Raw genomic sequence first — 15,437 nt, 5'->3', positions numbered from 1 at the left:
AAGGGCACTTGGTGCCTGGACTCCAAGCCACAATCCCAGGCTGCTCAGCCAGCATTTGTTTCCAAGGCCCCACATGGTGAGGGCCAAACAGGGCAGCCAGGCCAGCCCCTCCACCCGACACCTTAGTCGCTGCCACAGATGGGAAAAGGGAGACCAAATGCCAGGCCTGTGGCAGTCCAGCAGTCCCCCTGCAGGTCCTGTATCTCATGGGGCTGATTCCTGTAGAGGGAGGATTTACCTGAGGATTCTGACCACCTTTAGCTGCCCAGTGCCTCTCTGGAGACAGGCTGCCAAAGAAGATGCCGCAGACAAGAAATGGCAGCAAAATCAACCAGGGATCAGGGGACTTGGCAAGAGACACAGAGCAGTAGAGCAGACCATGGAGAGCAGAGGAGAAAGAGGTAGGGAGAAAAGATGAAAGTGACAAAACTGTCCAACAGAGGAGAAAAACAAAGCAGGATTGTCCCAGCTGGGTCTGGTGGACCCCAAGGTAAAGATATGCAGGTGGGGAAGCAGCTGCCACTGGGTTGGGGTCCTACTGGGTGGGTGCCTTACACCCATCTTTGTTCTCTTTTCCCTCCACCAATGCCAGGGGCTTACCACTCACTCCCACAGCCATGGTGACAGCCACATTTCCATAATCTCCAAATCAAGGCCACAGGCCAGACCTTTCCCTTAAGATCAAAGCTTGCCCAGTGCCCTGTCAGGGCTCGGCAGCTTCCCAGACCTCTCTCTCCCACTAGCAGGCAGGCATAGTTAATTATTTTCATAATTTTAATTTTCTCCTTTCCTCTTCCTCTATATCTAATCAGATGCTTGGCCAATCTAACCAATTTCTTCCCAATATTTCCTGGCTCTCCTCACATCTCTTCTTTCTACTCTGGCCAGTTTAACAGCCATGGCCTGCTACAGTGGTCTCCAGAAAGCATCAAGGCTGACATCACTCCCCTCTCCCCTAGAAGTGCCTCCCACCTACCCAGAGAATAAAGTCCAGCCCCTTCCCCCACTATCACCCGAGCCTCACCTCCCACCATTCTCTGCCCTTAGGAGCTGACAACACTGAATGTCCTATTGTTCCTCACACCTAGCACTATCTCCTTCCTGCAGGCCTCTGTTCAGATTACTTCTGTCATGTGGAATGCCCTTCACCTGGCTAATCCCATCTGTCCTCAGACACCACCTCCTCCAGGAAGTCTTCCCCCCTTTCTATCTCTCCAGCACCAATCACAGCATGCTGTTCCTAGCTCTGCCTTTCCTTACTGTTTAATTATCTCTTTTTTGAGTCTGTTTCCCCATTGAACCAAGAACCACAAAGGCAAGGCTGTGTTTTATTCACCTCTGAACCCACACTCCCTAGCCCTGAGACAGCCCAAGGTAGGTGCTCAGTAGACTGGTTGAACAAATGACTAACCAATGGATCCCACACACCTGAGTGCCCTTCATCAGAAAATGGACTGTAGGGGCCAGGGGATGTACGAGGAAGGAGTCTTCTTAGTAATCCATATCGTTCCACGAAGTTCTGATGAGAGACCCTGGAAGACAAAGTAGGTAGAAGAAGAAAATGAAAGTGACTTTATCTGTGAGCCAGGCACAGCATTTTGGGTGCCACAGTTACTATATTTAATCTGCTCGACAACCCAGCGAAGTATCACCCTGACTGTGCCCGCTGAATGGATGAGGTGGTCATTTTGGAGAGATTACTAGGATCATTCATCCAGAAGCCTGCAGAGACTGTTTTTTAAACTGGGTCTGCTCTTCCTGTGGCCTTGGTCTACTAAAAGTGCTTTGGCCTTTTTACAGCCTACCTCCTTCCAAAGGGCTGTGCAGGCCTCTCCCTGGACAACTGGATCATTCCTACCTCACACTCACGTTCAGCCATGTCTCCCGCCCATCCTCTCTGACTCCACAGCCTCCTTCATTTTCTCCTGATTTCTTTGCACCCCTTCACAGCAATGCTTCTCTAAACAGCTGGTGATCTGATATTTGTACTTCCTCCTCCAAGTCTGGCTTCTGTCCCCAGTACTATACCAATTGTCACAGCCATCAGCAAATACCATGCCACCCTGTGTCAGTGCTCTGACCAGTCTCTGGGCAGGTGCCTGGCTGACCCCTCTCTCTTGTAAAGCTCCACCCTGGCATTGGCCAGGCCCCCTGCAGTGACTGGCCCACTCACCGGATGGGGAAGCCTGCAGCACTGATGTGGATGGTCTCCACGAGGCCACAGGCCTCCAGCTGGCTCAGGACCTGCAAGGGTGGGGAGACAGGGTGGGCACCTGCACTATGGGGCCAGCAGGCTAGAAATGCCACTCCTGTGGCCCTGCCAGTGTGGACCTGCAGGCTATCCTGAGGCTCAGATGATGGAAATATAATCTTTGGGAGAGTGAGAAATCAAGGGACCTCAAAAAATATCTCCCTGCTAAAAAGGGTCTCAGTGGCCCCAGGTCCCTTAACTGATGCATGGTTTCTGATACAGCTGAGGCAGGTACTGGTCCTGGCTCTGTCTCATCACTCCCAGAAGGTAGAAGCTCTCTGCCTCATAATGCAGCTCAACCCAATTTCTATTTTTTATTTTTATTTTTGCAGGCAATCAAGTGAGTCATGGCTGAGAGGCAGGGGAAGTTATATTGTGAAGATTCTTCTAGGACCTGAACCAAGTCTTTACCACAGAATGCTCCTCGCTGTAAACCCTACCAGTTGACTGTGGGACATTCCCCAGCATTGTCCAGTACTCACATGCCATCTACATCCCTTGTAGCCCAGTACCCTGAGCAATAGGCAACTGCTGGTCACAGATTGCTTTTGGGTAAATTTGAAACAAAACAAAACAAAACAAAACTATAACCTCTAGTCAGAAACAGCCACACTGTGTATGAAACAAACTTTCAGTTAATCATAAAAGACACCCATTCCTCTGGGCAGCTTCAGTCTCTCATCAGGGTACATGGCTTGGTGAGCAGACAGCAAGATGCACTAGAGCCTCTACTTGCCTACTTGGCTGGGTCACTGTGCAGTACGCGGACCTCACAACCACACATGACTGTCCTGCCAGAGCTGGGGAGACAAAACCTCCCTAACGTCAGGCCCAGCCTTATAGACTCCCTCTGAGCACTCCATTTGGAGTAGCTGTCCTGCCCTTCACCCCTCCAGGACCTTGGCCAGATGCAAAGCAGCTTTGGCCCAGTGTGAATTACCTCCTCCGGGAGGAAGGTCTGTGCCTGACCCTGGCTATTGGGCTTGATGCAGCGAATGTAGTGGGGCGTGGTGCCGTGCAGGACCTGCAGAAGCTGCTCCAGGGAGGCCTGCAGAGGGGAGAGAGTGTGGAGTCAGGCAGCGATTGGAGCTAGACCCTTGTTACAAACTGCATCAAACACCTCTAGCAGCCCTCCCAGCCCTGAGACCAGGATCCTCACGTGCCCTGGGATGACTACTAGAGGCTCTTGCTGAGTGTGCCCAAAGTCACCTCCTCTCTTGACCTCTCCACTGCTCCTCACCTCTGCCTCCAGGGACTTTTCTTGACCTGTGACCCTCCACCTGATTGGTCTCCCTACATCTGGTCTCAGCCTCTCCCCAACCCCCAACTACCCTCCTCATCAGAGCAATCTTCCTAGAAGAGAACAATCTCAGGATCCTGTGCCATTCATTCAGGCAATGGCTATTATTAAGACTGTCCTATGTGTAGGATGCTGTGACTGGGACTATGACTTAGGGAGTCTGCTGCTATCTCAGAGCTACATATACATTGGATGAGCACCCTCCATGGTGTGTCTGAGGCTGGGCAGGAACATGTTAATCAAACCTGGGATCCTCTAGGTGCCTCCTCGAGGAGGTGATAATAACACAGAGGTTTGAAGAATGAGAAGGAATAAACAAAAGAGGTGTTGGAGGATAGGAGTAAGGGCGGAGTTGAAGGGGCTGTGGTGAGGGGCAGAATGTGCAAGGGCTGAGACATAGTAAGCACAAGACCCATGAGAAGGTGACAAACCTGCTCTACATGAGAGCAGAGTTTGAGTAGAAAGCTGGAGAACTGGGAATGGAGATTCATATAACCATTGCTCTTCCACAATCCCCCTATCAGCAGGGGGTGAGAGACCCCACTGTGCTACCTATAGGCCCCTAGGCTCCCCGTCACGTCAATTATACTGATAGTCTATTTATGTTTCCTGTCTCTGTCTTCTGCATGGAACTATCAGCTCCATGTGGACCTGGACCACGTCTACTTGACTCATCAACGCTCCCCAGGAAACAGCATCAGGTGGTTGGTAAATATGAGAATGATGAGTGAACCAAGTACTTCATATCAGGTCAACACCACCAGACCCACCTTGAACTTGGACACCACAGTCAGTACAGGAGTCCTGCTCTGGCTAGAGGGCTCCTCTTGGGACTTCTCTTCAGTAGGAAACAGCACCTTGAGCAGGGGGTCCTGGGATTGCTGCAGGAGCCTGGTCAGCTCAGGGGGAATGGGGTCCTATTGGGAAAGGACAACAGTGGCAGGTAAAGGCAGGTGGAGTGTCAAACAGGGCTGTCCACAGGCTTGCCACCCTGCTCACCCGGACCCCAGAGGGGCTTCCAGGGGAGGGCAGGGCACAAGTTCAAGAGGTAAGCTGGTCCACTGGATGCCTAGAAACCAGAAGACCCAGTGTGACATGGGTTGTTATTTCTGGGCAGGTCATGCCTGTTTAGAAGAGACCTTCGGCAGATGGGCCCGAAAGGTAACCTTGGATTCTGGGAGGATGTTCAGAAGGGAGGATGCACAATAGGAAGCTACCAGGTATGGCAGCAGTGACTCAGCATCTCGTTTCACTCAGGCCCCCAGGGCTGTGGCCCGGCCTCACCTTGTTCTTCTCTACCAGGCCTGCGGTGTGGTATCGCACAGGCCCTGCATAATGCACCACAATGAAGCTGGGCTCCCGGCTGAGCTTGTTGTGGCCCAGGCAGGGGCTGCCTGCCAGGGCACTCTCGATGCGTGTCTGGAGCTGGGCTGCACTGCTTGGCCGGTTAAGGCGGCATTCCTGTGTGGGACAGGATGGGCAATCAGCCACAAAAGTGAGAGCGGCTCACCACAACCCTGTGAGTCCCTACCCCATGGCCCCCATGAGCAAAGTTGTTACACAGGCATCACAGTGACCCTGAGAGAAAAAGTGTATAGGGATCAGCAAATCCATTTGGAAGATGGGGCAACAGAGGCACAGAGAGGGCACAGGATAGTCTTTAAGACCCCAGGAAAGCCCAAAGCCCAACTCTGGTGCTCAGCACACTAGCTGACCCTCCCTACCTCATTTATCAGGGAGCAAATGCTGATGGGGCTCCCCTCAATGAGATCCAGACAGGTCTTGTTGTCCTGGTAGTTGACAAATGACCACTCCAGGCCCTCAACTGCGTATTCCTCCTAGCGGGAAAGGGCAGTGGGAGAAGGCAGCTATGGTCTGAGGCTCAGAAGGGACATCTCACGTCCGGCCTCAGCACCACAGCATATTCCAGAATGGCATCAAAGGAGGAACCAAAAGCTCCTGGTCAGGTCCTGGAGGTCCAGGAGGATACAGAGGATACAGGAGAAGGACTACTCCACCCTGCCGTGCCTCACCTGCTGAGCCCTTAGGTAGTGAGCCACGAAGTGCTGTTGTAACTTCTCATTGGCATAGTTGATGCACAACTGTTCCAGGCTGTTATCAGGAAATGATTCAAATCCATACACATCTAGCAAGCCTGGGAGGACAGGGGAAAACCTATGAGGCTACAGCGGGAGCAGGTGGTGGTCAGGGGAACCACAGGGGCCCTGGTTGGCCCAAGGTGAAGCCTCATCTTTGTCAGCCTGGGGATGAAGCCGAGTGAGCATGACACCCCACTCCAGGGTTTCCAACTCTCCCTCACACCCTCGCAGAATGCAGAGCAGGAAAAAAGGCCAAATGAGGTATGAGGGCAGCCCAGGGCCCAAGGCACTATTCTTCTGAGACTGGAGCTGGGTCTCTGGGATAGAAGAGCTGCTATCTGAGTCAGCCAGGACTGGTCAGACATGGGCACCGGAGAGCAGAGATGTCCTCGCCTAAACAATGGTGGGTGGATAAGATGGGGGTGCAGAGAAGGGAAAGGAGTTGTCCGCAGTCACATAGTAGACCCAGGGTTCCCCTGTTCTTTTTCTGAAGGCATGCTCCCAGCAGGAAGAGTCCCTGCTACCTATGAAAGTGGTCCAGGAGTCGGGTTCTGCACAGATGCTGCTGTTGATCACGGATACCAGCCAGTCAAACAGCCTGTTGGGCAGGAGGAAGAGAGGACTCTGGTGAGGGAGGTCAGGTTGAGCCTGAGGGCTCGCAAAATTGCTGCTCCAGCCAGAGTGCCACACCCTGGAGAGCCTGACAGGTCAAGGGCTAAATCCTTTCCTCTGGTTTCCAGCCCAGCCTATCTTGACCTACTACAAATGTGGGCTATGGTCATGCATATTCCCAGGTACACATAAAGCTGCCTTGTCCTCTCAGCAAGACTGAGCACAGGGCCAACTAGCCTCAGTCACATGACCCAACATTTGGCTGATGTCTTAACTAGAAGGGACTGGGCAGGCCTGGGTGGGATTTGTAAAGAACTGAGTTCACTGGACTCTCCTGAAAAACTCAACCTATGGAGGCCATAGCTCGAGTCCTGTCATATTCCCCAACTGGGTCCTGCACAAGTGGGTCCCAAGTCACCTGGAGCCAACAGTGATACCCTGTACTCCGGAACCACTTCCACCCCGAGAAGATGGGGTAGTTACTATACAACATGGCACTACATAAACACTATTAAGGATTTTCCTCCTACAGTTTTTCTTAAAGTAATTGCTTTGCGAGTTTTTTTTTTCAGCTCAGTAAATAGTTTGTTTTCACAACAGGGGCTTCAAATACTTATTTGAAGTACTAAAAACGAGTGACCTAGTGATATAATAACCTGATGTTTACCACATAAAAAATGTTCCACAACTAGAGGCTCACCCTGTGATTGTCACACTTTATCTGCTCATTTTGCAGTTACTTGATGCAAAGGCTTTAAAAATCTTTGGCCTGAAATTCTGACCTGAAATTAGCTTTGAGGCAGTGGAAACTGAGTCCCCTGCTGAACTGGGGTCAGTCTGGGCCCAGCTGCCCTGAGCCATTTTCAGCTCAGAGGATTTTATTCCCTCAGCAGTGCTTCTCAGGCTCTGGGCTCATTGGGAAGTTCATGAAAGCAGAGCGACCCTCTCCTCATATGCCCAAGTTCCCATAAGCATATACACATGCATATACATGTTCTATCCCATAATTTCAAAGGTTTCTGGGCCCCTTGACAGCCTTACATGGCACCCTGAAGGTTCTCAGAACCCAGGGTAAGAAACCACCCTTAACCACATGGCCAGAGGGTGGAGATGCCCATATAACCCACCAGGAAAAGGCCAGGATATCCGCCTTCTGGGTTCTCATTTGCTGCATGTTATGCTGGCTAAGACCTGGATTGAGCTTCTGGCTCTACCACCATCTATCACATTCCCCAAGTGACTAAAAAGAGCTGAAGTACAAAGGCACGTGGAGACAGAGGAGCCTATTTACCCTCGGGTCTGAACGTGGAAAGGCCCTAGATCACTTTAGGGGTTGCCTTGCAGAGAGCTAGGCAGTCTTTCTGTTTTATCACCAAGGTCAAGGCAGGCTCCTGTACCTTAACAATGAGCTGAAATTAGGCCAGGCTGTGGCAACTTGCCCACGCAGAGTACTCTGAAATTGAGGCCAAGGGCCTTGCTCAGCGAAAACCCAGGAACCACTCCCTGCTGTCCTCAAGGGTCTGGGGAGCAGAGAGGGAAACCTGTCTCCTTTACCTGGCAGCCTTTCCCCTGGGCTTGGGCCTAGTGAATGACAGTGTCCAGGTCAACTCTGGATAGGGGGAGAACTTGGGAGAAGATCAGGGCACGGAGTGCTCACCGTGCGTAGACCAGTTTGGCCAGACAGTCTCTGCGGGTGCCACACTCAGCTTGGGAGCAGGGCTTCCGGAACACCTGCTGCTGCCTGCCAGCCCTGATGGTTCTAATCTGCAGTGTCTCCAGAAGTGGGTCTTCTGGGAGCCACAGCAGCGAGGCCAATGTCCTGACAGAACCTAGGAGGTACAAATCACGTTCCATCCAAACAGCCCTCTTCACAAGGCGTAGTGAAGTCACTGCAGTAGAACCATGACCCACTCAAAAGAACAGAAAAACCTAGGTTCTGGTGAGTGAAGAGACTTGCCAGAGGCAGGACTTGAACCTAGGGCTTGTGTCCCAGTGCATACTGCTGTATGTGGGACAAATCACTTTATAAACCCTCGACTATTACTTGCTCATCTATAAAATGGGGATGCCTCACCAGAGATGGAGTGAGAAGTAACTTATCCAGGACAAGGCCCTACAGCTGATGGTTTAATCAAGGGTATTGACTCCAAATTTTACCCTCTGGCCTCCCACCCAATCCCACCAATGTTGGCTCCCTGGGTATGTGAACAAAGCCCTTTGCCCTCACACTTGGCATCATCCATCAGCTGGCAGGGCTGAGCTTCATCTGCGGAGTCAGCAAACCGGACGTTGCCGAGGTGCAGCAGTCCAGCCAGGATCTGAAGGGGACAGGAGAAAGATGACATAAAGTGGGCAGCTTCTCAACAGCTAAAACCTAGCCTGGGAGGGGCCACTCTCCCGCTGAATATAATTGCTAACAGAATAATAGCAGCTCCCAATTACTACTTACTACATGACTTTGTCAGACATGATTCTATTCACATTACATGCAATATCTTGTTTGAGCTTTTCAACATCTGTTGAGGCATGTGTCCTGATGATGCCCATGACAGAGACAAGAAGCGGAGAGGTTAAATGAGAACCCAGTTAGTCTGACTTCTAATGCCTCCCAGGGCAGTCAGTGTGGAACACGCTCCTGCTACTTATAGAGCAGGCTTACTTCTGTATGGCTTGTGGGGCTTGGCTCAGGCTCCTTTTGGCCCTTTCTCAGCATTGTTGGGCTCTGAGAGTGCAGCCCTGGGGGAGGATCTGTAACCTTGGTTTCTACAGTGGGGGCCCTCTTGGCCTTAACAATCCATGTGAATGAGCCCCCTGGGGCTACAGAAAGAAGCCTGCTGTGCCCAATGGGCAGTGTGGCTGGAGCAGAGGGTCATGCCATCCCCAAGCCAGCACTCCTGTCCAGACCCCTAGTATTGTCCACTTGTGCTATCCCTCTGGCCAACTGCTTGCCTGGCAGTGCCCATACTGGCCCCCATCTGGAGGTAAAGGTCATTTTCTACTGCACTGCCATCTCCCCACAGTGGCTTTCCTGTCTCTGCTGCCAGCATATCCTATCTACACTCTCCTGTTGCTCTGGTGGGTGAGGAAGTGAGTGGGCAGGGAGGTAGTCAGTAAAGATGGATGAGAGAAGGGAGGCCCCTACGGGGAGTGAGGGGCCCCAACTCACCTGGCTCAGCACTATGTCCTGAGAGGAGCAGAGGAGGGTGGGAAATTGGAATTGCTACGTCTGGTACTAACTCTCTATATCACTTAGTGGCTTAGTGGTGCCTGACCTTGGGCAGGTCCCTTTATCTCTCTAGTTTTCTCAAGCTTAAAATGGGAATAATCTCCAAACACAAAGGTCTGCTAAAAAAACCAAGTGACTTAAGAGGTGTAAATGTGATTTTTAAATTTTAACACATTAGACAAATATATGCAGCATTATTTCTCTATTCTTATTGCATTAATAGTGAACGCAGGCACCTTGCCTTCTGAGCTCTGTCAATCACTGTACTGTTCTATATTAGCACAGGGTTCCACCCTGTGTCCAGGCTCAGTCACGCACAGGGGTTGTGGACCCCTTGGAGACTGCAAAGTGGGGCCCAAAGTCTTAGATCCTCAGGAAAAGAGACAAGTTCAGAGAAGGGCCCTGTGAAGGGGCTGCCCCTCACTTCTGCCAAATATAAGTGCCATGGCTTTCCTTCTGACCTTAAAGATGTTGTTCTGGGTGGGGGTGTCAATGCCCAAATGAAGCATGGCCTCTCTGGTCACCTCGAAACAATCCTCTGAAAAGGAATCCAGTAACAGCCCAGTGTCAAGACCAGAGGTCATCAAGGGCAGTGAGGGGAGGGAGGCAGGTCTGGAGCAGAAGGTGGGTGGGTGCTGTTGGGCCAGCTCAGGGTGCTAGGTAAGGCTCCCCCTACCTTCCAAGGTCCTCTCTGGGTTGGGCAGCCAGGAGAAGGTGGCTCCCTCAGGGAGGTGCCACTGGAGCCTCTCCTCCACGCTGGCTCCTTTGCAGATCTGTGAGAGAGGGTACAGGTGGCTGAGCTGGGGGTGAGAGGGAAGCCCAGGACTACACAGGCCTAGGGTTGGGATGAGAGGTGTAACAAATAGTCACAACATCACTAGACTGTGAGGTCCTTGTAGAGCACCCAGGGAAGACATGGAGGCAAAAGTAGCAGCAAATAGTTCAGGATGTTAACTTGATGCAAAACACCCTGCTGAGAAGGCCTGTGGTCTGATGAGGAAAGCAAAACTCCTGTCTGGGGAGCCCCCAGTCCCAGTCTTAGAGCAGGGAGACATACTATCCATGCCTTGGGGGACTCCCAGTTTGATGGAAGAACAGCTCCAAGAAAGTCCTCATTCTGTTGGAGGAGACAGTTGCCATTCTAAGGAGAATCCTCAGTACCTTTGGTCTGGTTGAGGGTGTTAAACACACCATCATGCCAAAACCATCCTGGGAACCAAGGACCAGTGAGAGGCAGTGTTGCATAGTTTGTAGGAATAAGTGGTGGCATCACTGAAAGCCAGGAAAAGAGGCAGGCATGAGGCATTGGGGGGAAGGTGGGCAGGAAGGAGAGGTAGACCCATCCTTGCTCTGCATCTAGGTAGCTGTGGACCCCACCTGGCACGGACCTGGTAGAAAATGTGGAAGTTCCTCTCATTGGAGGCCTGGCAGGCCACTCGAGTTTTCTCCAGGAGGTAGGTCTGGACTGCAGCTCCGGTCATCTGCTGGGCCCTGGGCACAAGCAGGCCAGAGCCCATTAGTTACCCACTAATTCCATAACCATTTATTAGGCACTTACTGTGTTTCAGACCACAACCTTGCAACACCCCCAAGCTCTTCGACTTATCCAACGGAGTTCATGAGGGCTAGGAACCACTCAATAGGTATTTGGGGGTTCTGGGACATTTCTTTGCAAACAGCTCAGGTGGGCGGGGACGGCTTTTGTACATTTTGCCTCATCCCAAGGTAGGAGCAGAAGCCCCAGCTTCAAGCTCAGGGGTGTGGCCTAGAGAGGTAGCTGTTTAACTACAAGTTCCCAAGCAATGGTAGAAGTCAGAAGGAATACAGAGGAGGTGACAAGCACACTGCCCCCAGGGTCCCCCAGGCTGAAGTAGTTATAGATCTTTTGGTTCAAAGCTCAACTTCAGGGTTCATCGTACCTAACGAATCCCCGCGTACACGCATGACAGGAGGTACAGGGTTCTGCCCATAGGGGTGGCACAGGCTGGAGACTGCCCCAGCCACTTGCAAACTCCTTGCCCATCCTCCCTTCAGCCAGGGTGGCAGCAGCAATTACCTGTTCAGCTGGAGCTGGATGAACTTCCCAAAGCGACTGCTGTTGTTATTCCTCAGCGTGCACGCATTCCCTACAGATCACACCTCTGTTTATACCACTCCCCTGTGTTTATAGAATCCTTATGGGTCAAGGCAGCTAGCTGCAGGTCTGCTGGGGTCATGTCTCTATCCTGAAGTCACCTAAAGGCCCCTTTGTTGGTTTCCATGTCACAGGGGACATTTGGGAAAGGGTACTTGGGTTTTGGAAAGTGTGATCAGAAGAGTTAAAACTTCCTGGCAATGAACTGAAATGAGCAAGCCTAGGCAGCCAGGGGCTGTTGTCTTTAAAGGGAAAGGGTCAAAAACAATAGCTGTCACGATTGAGTTAGACAGTAAGGTACAACATAGAGTTTCAACATGGACACTAATTGTGGTCCAACCTTAGACAAATCCCCTTCTTCTCTGAACCATCAGGAAATTGTATGGAGGGACAGGACTTGGACTAGGTGAGCAACAAGGTCCTCTCCAGTATCACTGTTAAATTTGCCTAGAGTAGATGGAGGGGATGACTGAATAATGGTAACTCTGCTGGAAAAAAGCTAAGGATACCTGGGAGGAGGTTGGGGGTCCAAGGCAGTGAATGATACACTCATCCTTCAACCCCCAAAGAGAGAGTCTCACTGCTCCTTTCCCTGGAAGGTGGCAATCCCAGAGGAAATGGGACTGAAGTCCTGTGCAGAGGACATTGAGCTCACCGAAAGCTTCCATGACAGGGTTGGAGTTCAAGATTCGCTGCTCGATCCTCTCTGCAATCTTGTGGCTCTCCCAGGATGTGGGTGAGGCAGCCACCACAGCATAGAACTTCATCAGGGAGCGGGATGTCCATGTCTGCAGCAGAAACAGCCCTGTGGGACCTGTGCCCAAGTTTCCTCCAACTTCTCAGCCTACCTGAGGGAACGGTGCCCACTAGCACCCTCTTCTCCACCAGGGGCGGTACTGACCAAATGTGTGAGTGCTGAATTAGACCCTGTCTCTAGCTGAGGCACTTCGCTCCTCTGTGAAATGGGAGTACTCGCTTTTCCAGAGGATGCATTTGAAAAACAATGGGGCAGGGCTGGGGCAGAGAAGGGACAACATGGCTTGACCTCAGCAGGTTTTTCAGTGTTTCTGATGGCTCACAGTTGATATTGGTTCCTCTGAACAAAGACTTTCTGTGCATTTTCTTAGCAAGTGTATAGGTGCAGGTGCAATTATATGTTTTCAAAAAGATGAAATCGAGCTATGGGAAAATTCTAAATTTTATTGAAGAGCATATAACTAGTAAATGATAGTAGGGCTCTGATTTATACCAAGGCAATCTAATTATAAAATTTCTACTGTTTTGTTTTTAATCAGCTGAAATATTTTCACTTGAATTTCTAATTATTTGTTGCTAGGATATAGAAATACAATTGATTTTTATATATTGACTCTGCATCTGTCACTTTCTTAAACTCTCTGTACCTCACTACAACTTTTTAGTTACAGTAGCTTTTTAATAAATTCTTTAGGTCTATGAAGTGGGAGATGGTCCATCTCTTTTATTTTCTCAAATAATTGTGTAGAATTAATAACATTATTTTCTTAAACATTTGGTAGAATTCACAAGTGAAGTCACTTGGAACTGGAGCTTTCTTTGTGGAAAGATTTTAAACTATTACTTCAATTTCTTTTATAGACTTCAGGTTATATGAGCTTCAATATTTTGTATATTTCAAAATATTTCTCCATTCCATCTAAATTGTAGAATTTATTGGAATAAAGTTGTTCATAATATCTTTTATCAGTCTGTTATGATTTTTATTTAGATTGATAGTTATATCTTTTTTATTTCTAACATTGGTAGTTTGTGTCTTTTTCTGTCTTTGACTACAGGGTTATCAATTTTATTAATCTTTAAAAAAAATAGCCTATGATTCATTTCTCATTATTTTTGTTATCTATTTTATTGATTTTTTACTTTATTTCCTTTTTCTGCTTACTTTGGGTTTATCTTATTCTATCTCCCCCTCCCCAGATTTCTTAAGGTAGAAGCTCAGTTAATTGATTTAAATTGTCTATTCTTTTCTAATATAAGCATTTAATGCTTCAGATTTCTCTGTAGGCACTGCTTTTATTTTTAAAGCATAAATTTTGACAAGTTGTGCTTTAATTTTCATTCAGTCCAACAATTTTCTAAATATTCCTGATGATTTCATCTTTGACCCTTAGGACATTTAAGAATCTTTAATTTCCAAATGTTTTGGTATTTTCTATTTATTTCTAGTTGAATTCTGCTTAGGATAGAGAAGTTTGTATGATTTTAATCTTTTCAAATTGAGATTTGTTTTATGGCTCAGAATATGTTCTACATTGGTGAATGTTCCTTCCATGTGTACTTGAAAAAAACACTCAAATTTCAAACTATAATTTTATCTATTTCTACTTTCGATTCTAACAGTTTTTGCTTAATGTATTTTGCAACCATTAGTAGGTACATACTTTAGTATTATTTTCTCTTCTTGATGAATACACCAATTTATCATTATGAAATGTCTCACCTTACCTTAGTAATGTTCTTTGTTCTAAAATCTAGTTTGTTCCATATTACCATATCTACTTCAAATTTCCTTTGATTAGTGTTGGAATGGTATATCTTTTTTCCATTTTTAAAATTTTGAATTTATGTCTTAATAATTATATTGGGTTTCTTAAAGATATCATGTAATTTGAGGCTTATTAAAAAAAAGTCCAATCTGACATTGTTTTTTAATTGGAATGGTTAGTCCATTTACATTTAATGTAATAATTATTATAGGTGGGTTTAAATCTACCATCTTTTTTCTTTCTTTTTTTAAATGCCTACAGCACCCAGTCTTCCTAGGTGGTCTCCCATCCAAGTACTAACCTGACCCTGCTTAGCTTCCAAGATCAGATGGGATTGGGTGTGTTCAGGATGGCATGGCCATCGACCATCTTATTTCTTTTTGATTTTTTTTTTTTGTGATCTTTGTTACTTTTTTTATTAAGGTTGAACTTAGTAATTTTAGATTCCATTGTATCTCCACAATAAACTGCTACCATTTTTGTTTTAGAGTGAATTATCCTTTAAAGAGACAAATTTTTTTTTTTTTTACATCTTCAGTATTCTTTATTCCTTTGTATCAACCCAAATATTCACTGGGTTTCATGTTCCTTTGGCCTAAAAAACCTCCTTTAATATTTCTTGTAGTATGGATCTGCTGGCAATTAATTCCCTAACGTTTCTCTGAAAGTCTTTAGTTCACTTTCATTTTTGAAAGATAGTTTTGCTAGTAATAGAATTCTAGGTTGACAGGTATTTTCTTTCAGCACTTTAAAGATGTCACTCTATTATCTTTGGGCTTGCAGTTTTTGACAAGATGCCTGTTGTCATTCTTTGTTTCTCTTTATGTAATGTTTATTTTCCTGGCTTTAAGAGTTTCTCTTTACATTTGGTTTGTAGCAATTTCACTATGTGTTTAGATATTTTCTTTCTGTCATCCAGCTTAGCATTTCTTGAACTTCTAGGATCTGTACTTGCCATCTTTTGTTAATTTTGTAAGATATTACTCCAGACTCATGTTCTCTTTCTCCTGGGATACCAATTACAAGTATGGTAAACAATTTGATATTGTATTACAGCTCTTGAATGCACTTTATTTTTCAATTTGGATTTCTACTGACCTACTGTCAAGTTTACTGATGTATTCTTCTCCATGTCTAGTCTGCTGATAAGCATAAAGAAATTGTTCATCATAATTTAAATTTTTATCATTTCCATTTAAATATTTATAGTTTCCATCTCTCTGATGAAGAGATTGGAAAAATATTCTGGAGACACTGACAAGCTCGTAAGAAAAGTTACAAACGCTCATG

General features: G+C 47.7%; 1 protein-coding gene and 1 pseudogene across 8 annotated transcripts in view; both read right to left on the bottom strand.

The window, feature by feature from the left end:
- MYO19 (myosin XIX) overlaps positions 1 to 15,437 on the bottom strand; it is a 28,354-nt gene that overhangs the window by 4,493 nt on the left and 8,424 nt on the right. For 7 of the 8 annotated variants that reach the window (XM_016143356.2, XM_016143351.2, XM_016143352.2 and 4 more), the window contains 15 exons: positions 12,278 to 12,410; positions 11,545 to 11,614; positions 10,877 to 10,979; positions 10,165 to 10,261; positions 9,950 to 10,026; positions 8,490 to 8,580; positions 7,920 to 8,091; positions 6,175 to 6,248; positions 5,585 to 5,706; positions 5,276 to 5,389; positions 4,836 to 5,012; positions 4,322 to 4,468; positions 3,192 to 3,299; positions 2,174 to 2,244; positions 1,429 to 1,532 (listed from right to left, as the gene is read on the bottom strand). In XM_016143356.2, coding sequence (XP_015998842.2) covers positions 1,429 to 1,532; positions 2,174 to 2,244; positions 3,192 to 3,299; positions 4,322 to 4,468; positions 4,836 to 5,012; positions 5,276 to 5,389; positions 5,585 to 5,706; positions 6,175 to 6,248; positions 7,920 to 8,091; positions 8,490 to 8,580; positions 9,950 to 10,026; positions 10,165 to 10,261; positions 10,877 to 10,979; positions 11,545 to 11,614; positions 12,278 to 12,410 — 1,660 coding nt within the window. The remainder of the gene's footprint in view (positions 1 to 1,428; positions 1,533 to 2,173; positions 2,245 to 3,191; positions 3,300 to 4,321; positions 4,469 to 4,835; positions 5,013 to 5,275; positions 5,390 to 5,584; positions 5,707 to 6,174; positions 6,249 to 7,919; positions 8,092 to 8,489; positions 8,581 to 9,949; positions 10,027 to 10,164; positions 10,262 to 10,876; positions 10,980 to 11,544; positions 11,615 to 12,277; positions 12,411 to 15,437) is intronic. The other variant, XM_016143359.2, reaches the window with a different exon arrangement.
- LOC118604784 lies at positions 14,400 to 14,513 on the bottom strand (annotated as a pseudogene).

Source organism: Rousettus aegyptiacus, unplaced genomic scaffold (assembly GCF_014176215.1).
Source record: "Rousettus aegyptiacus isolate mRouAeg1 unplaced genomic scaffold, mRouAeg1.p scaffold_m13_p_6, whole genome shotgun sequence".
NCBI lineage: Eukaryota > Metazoa > Chordata > Mammalia > Chiroptera > Pteropodidae > Rousettus > Rousettus aegyptiacus.
This window is presented reverse-complemented; position numbering and strand designations above follow the sequence as displayed.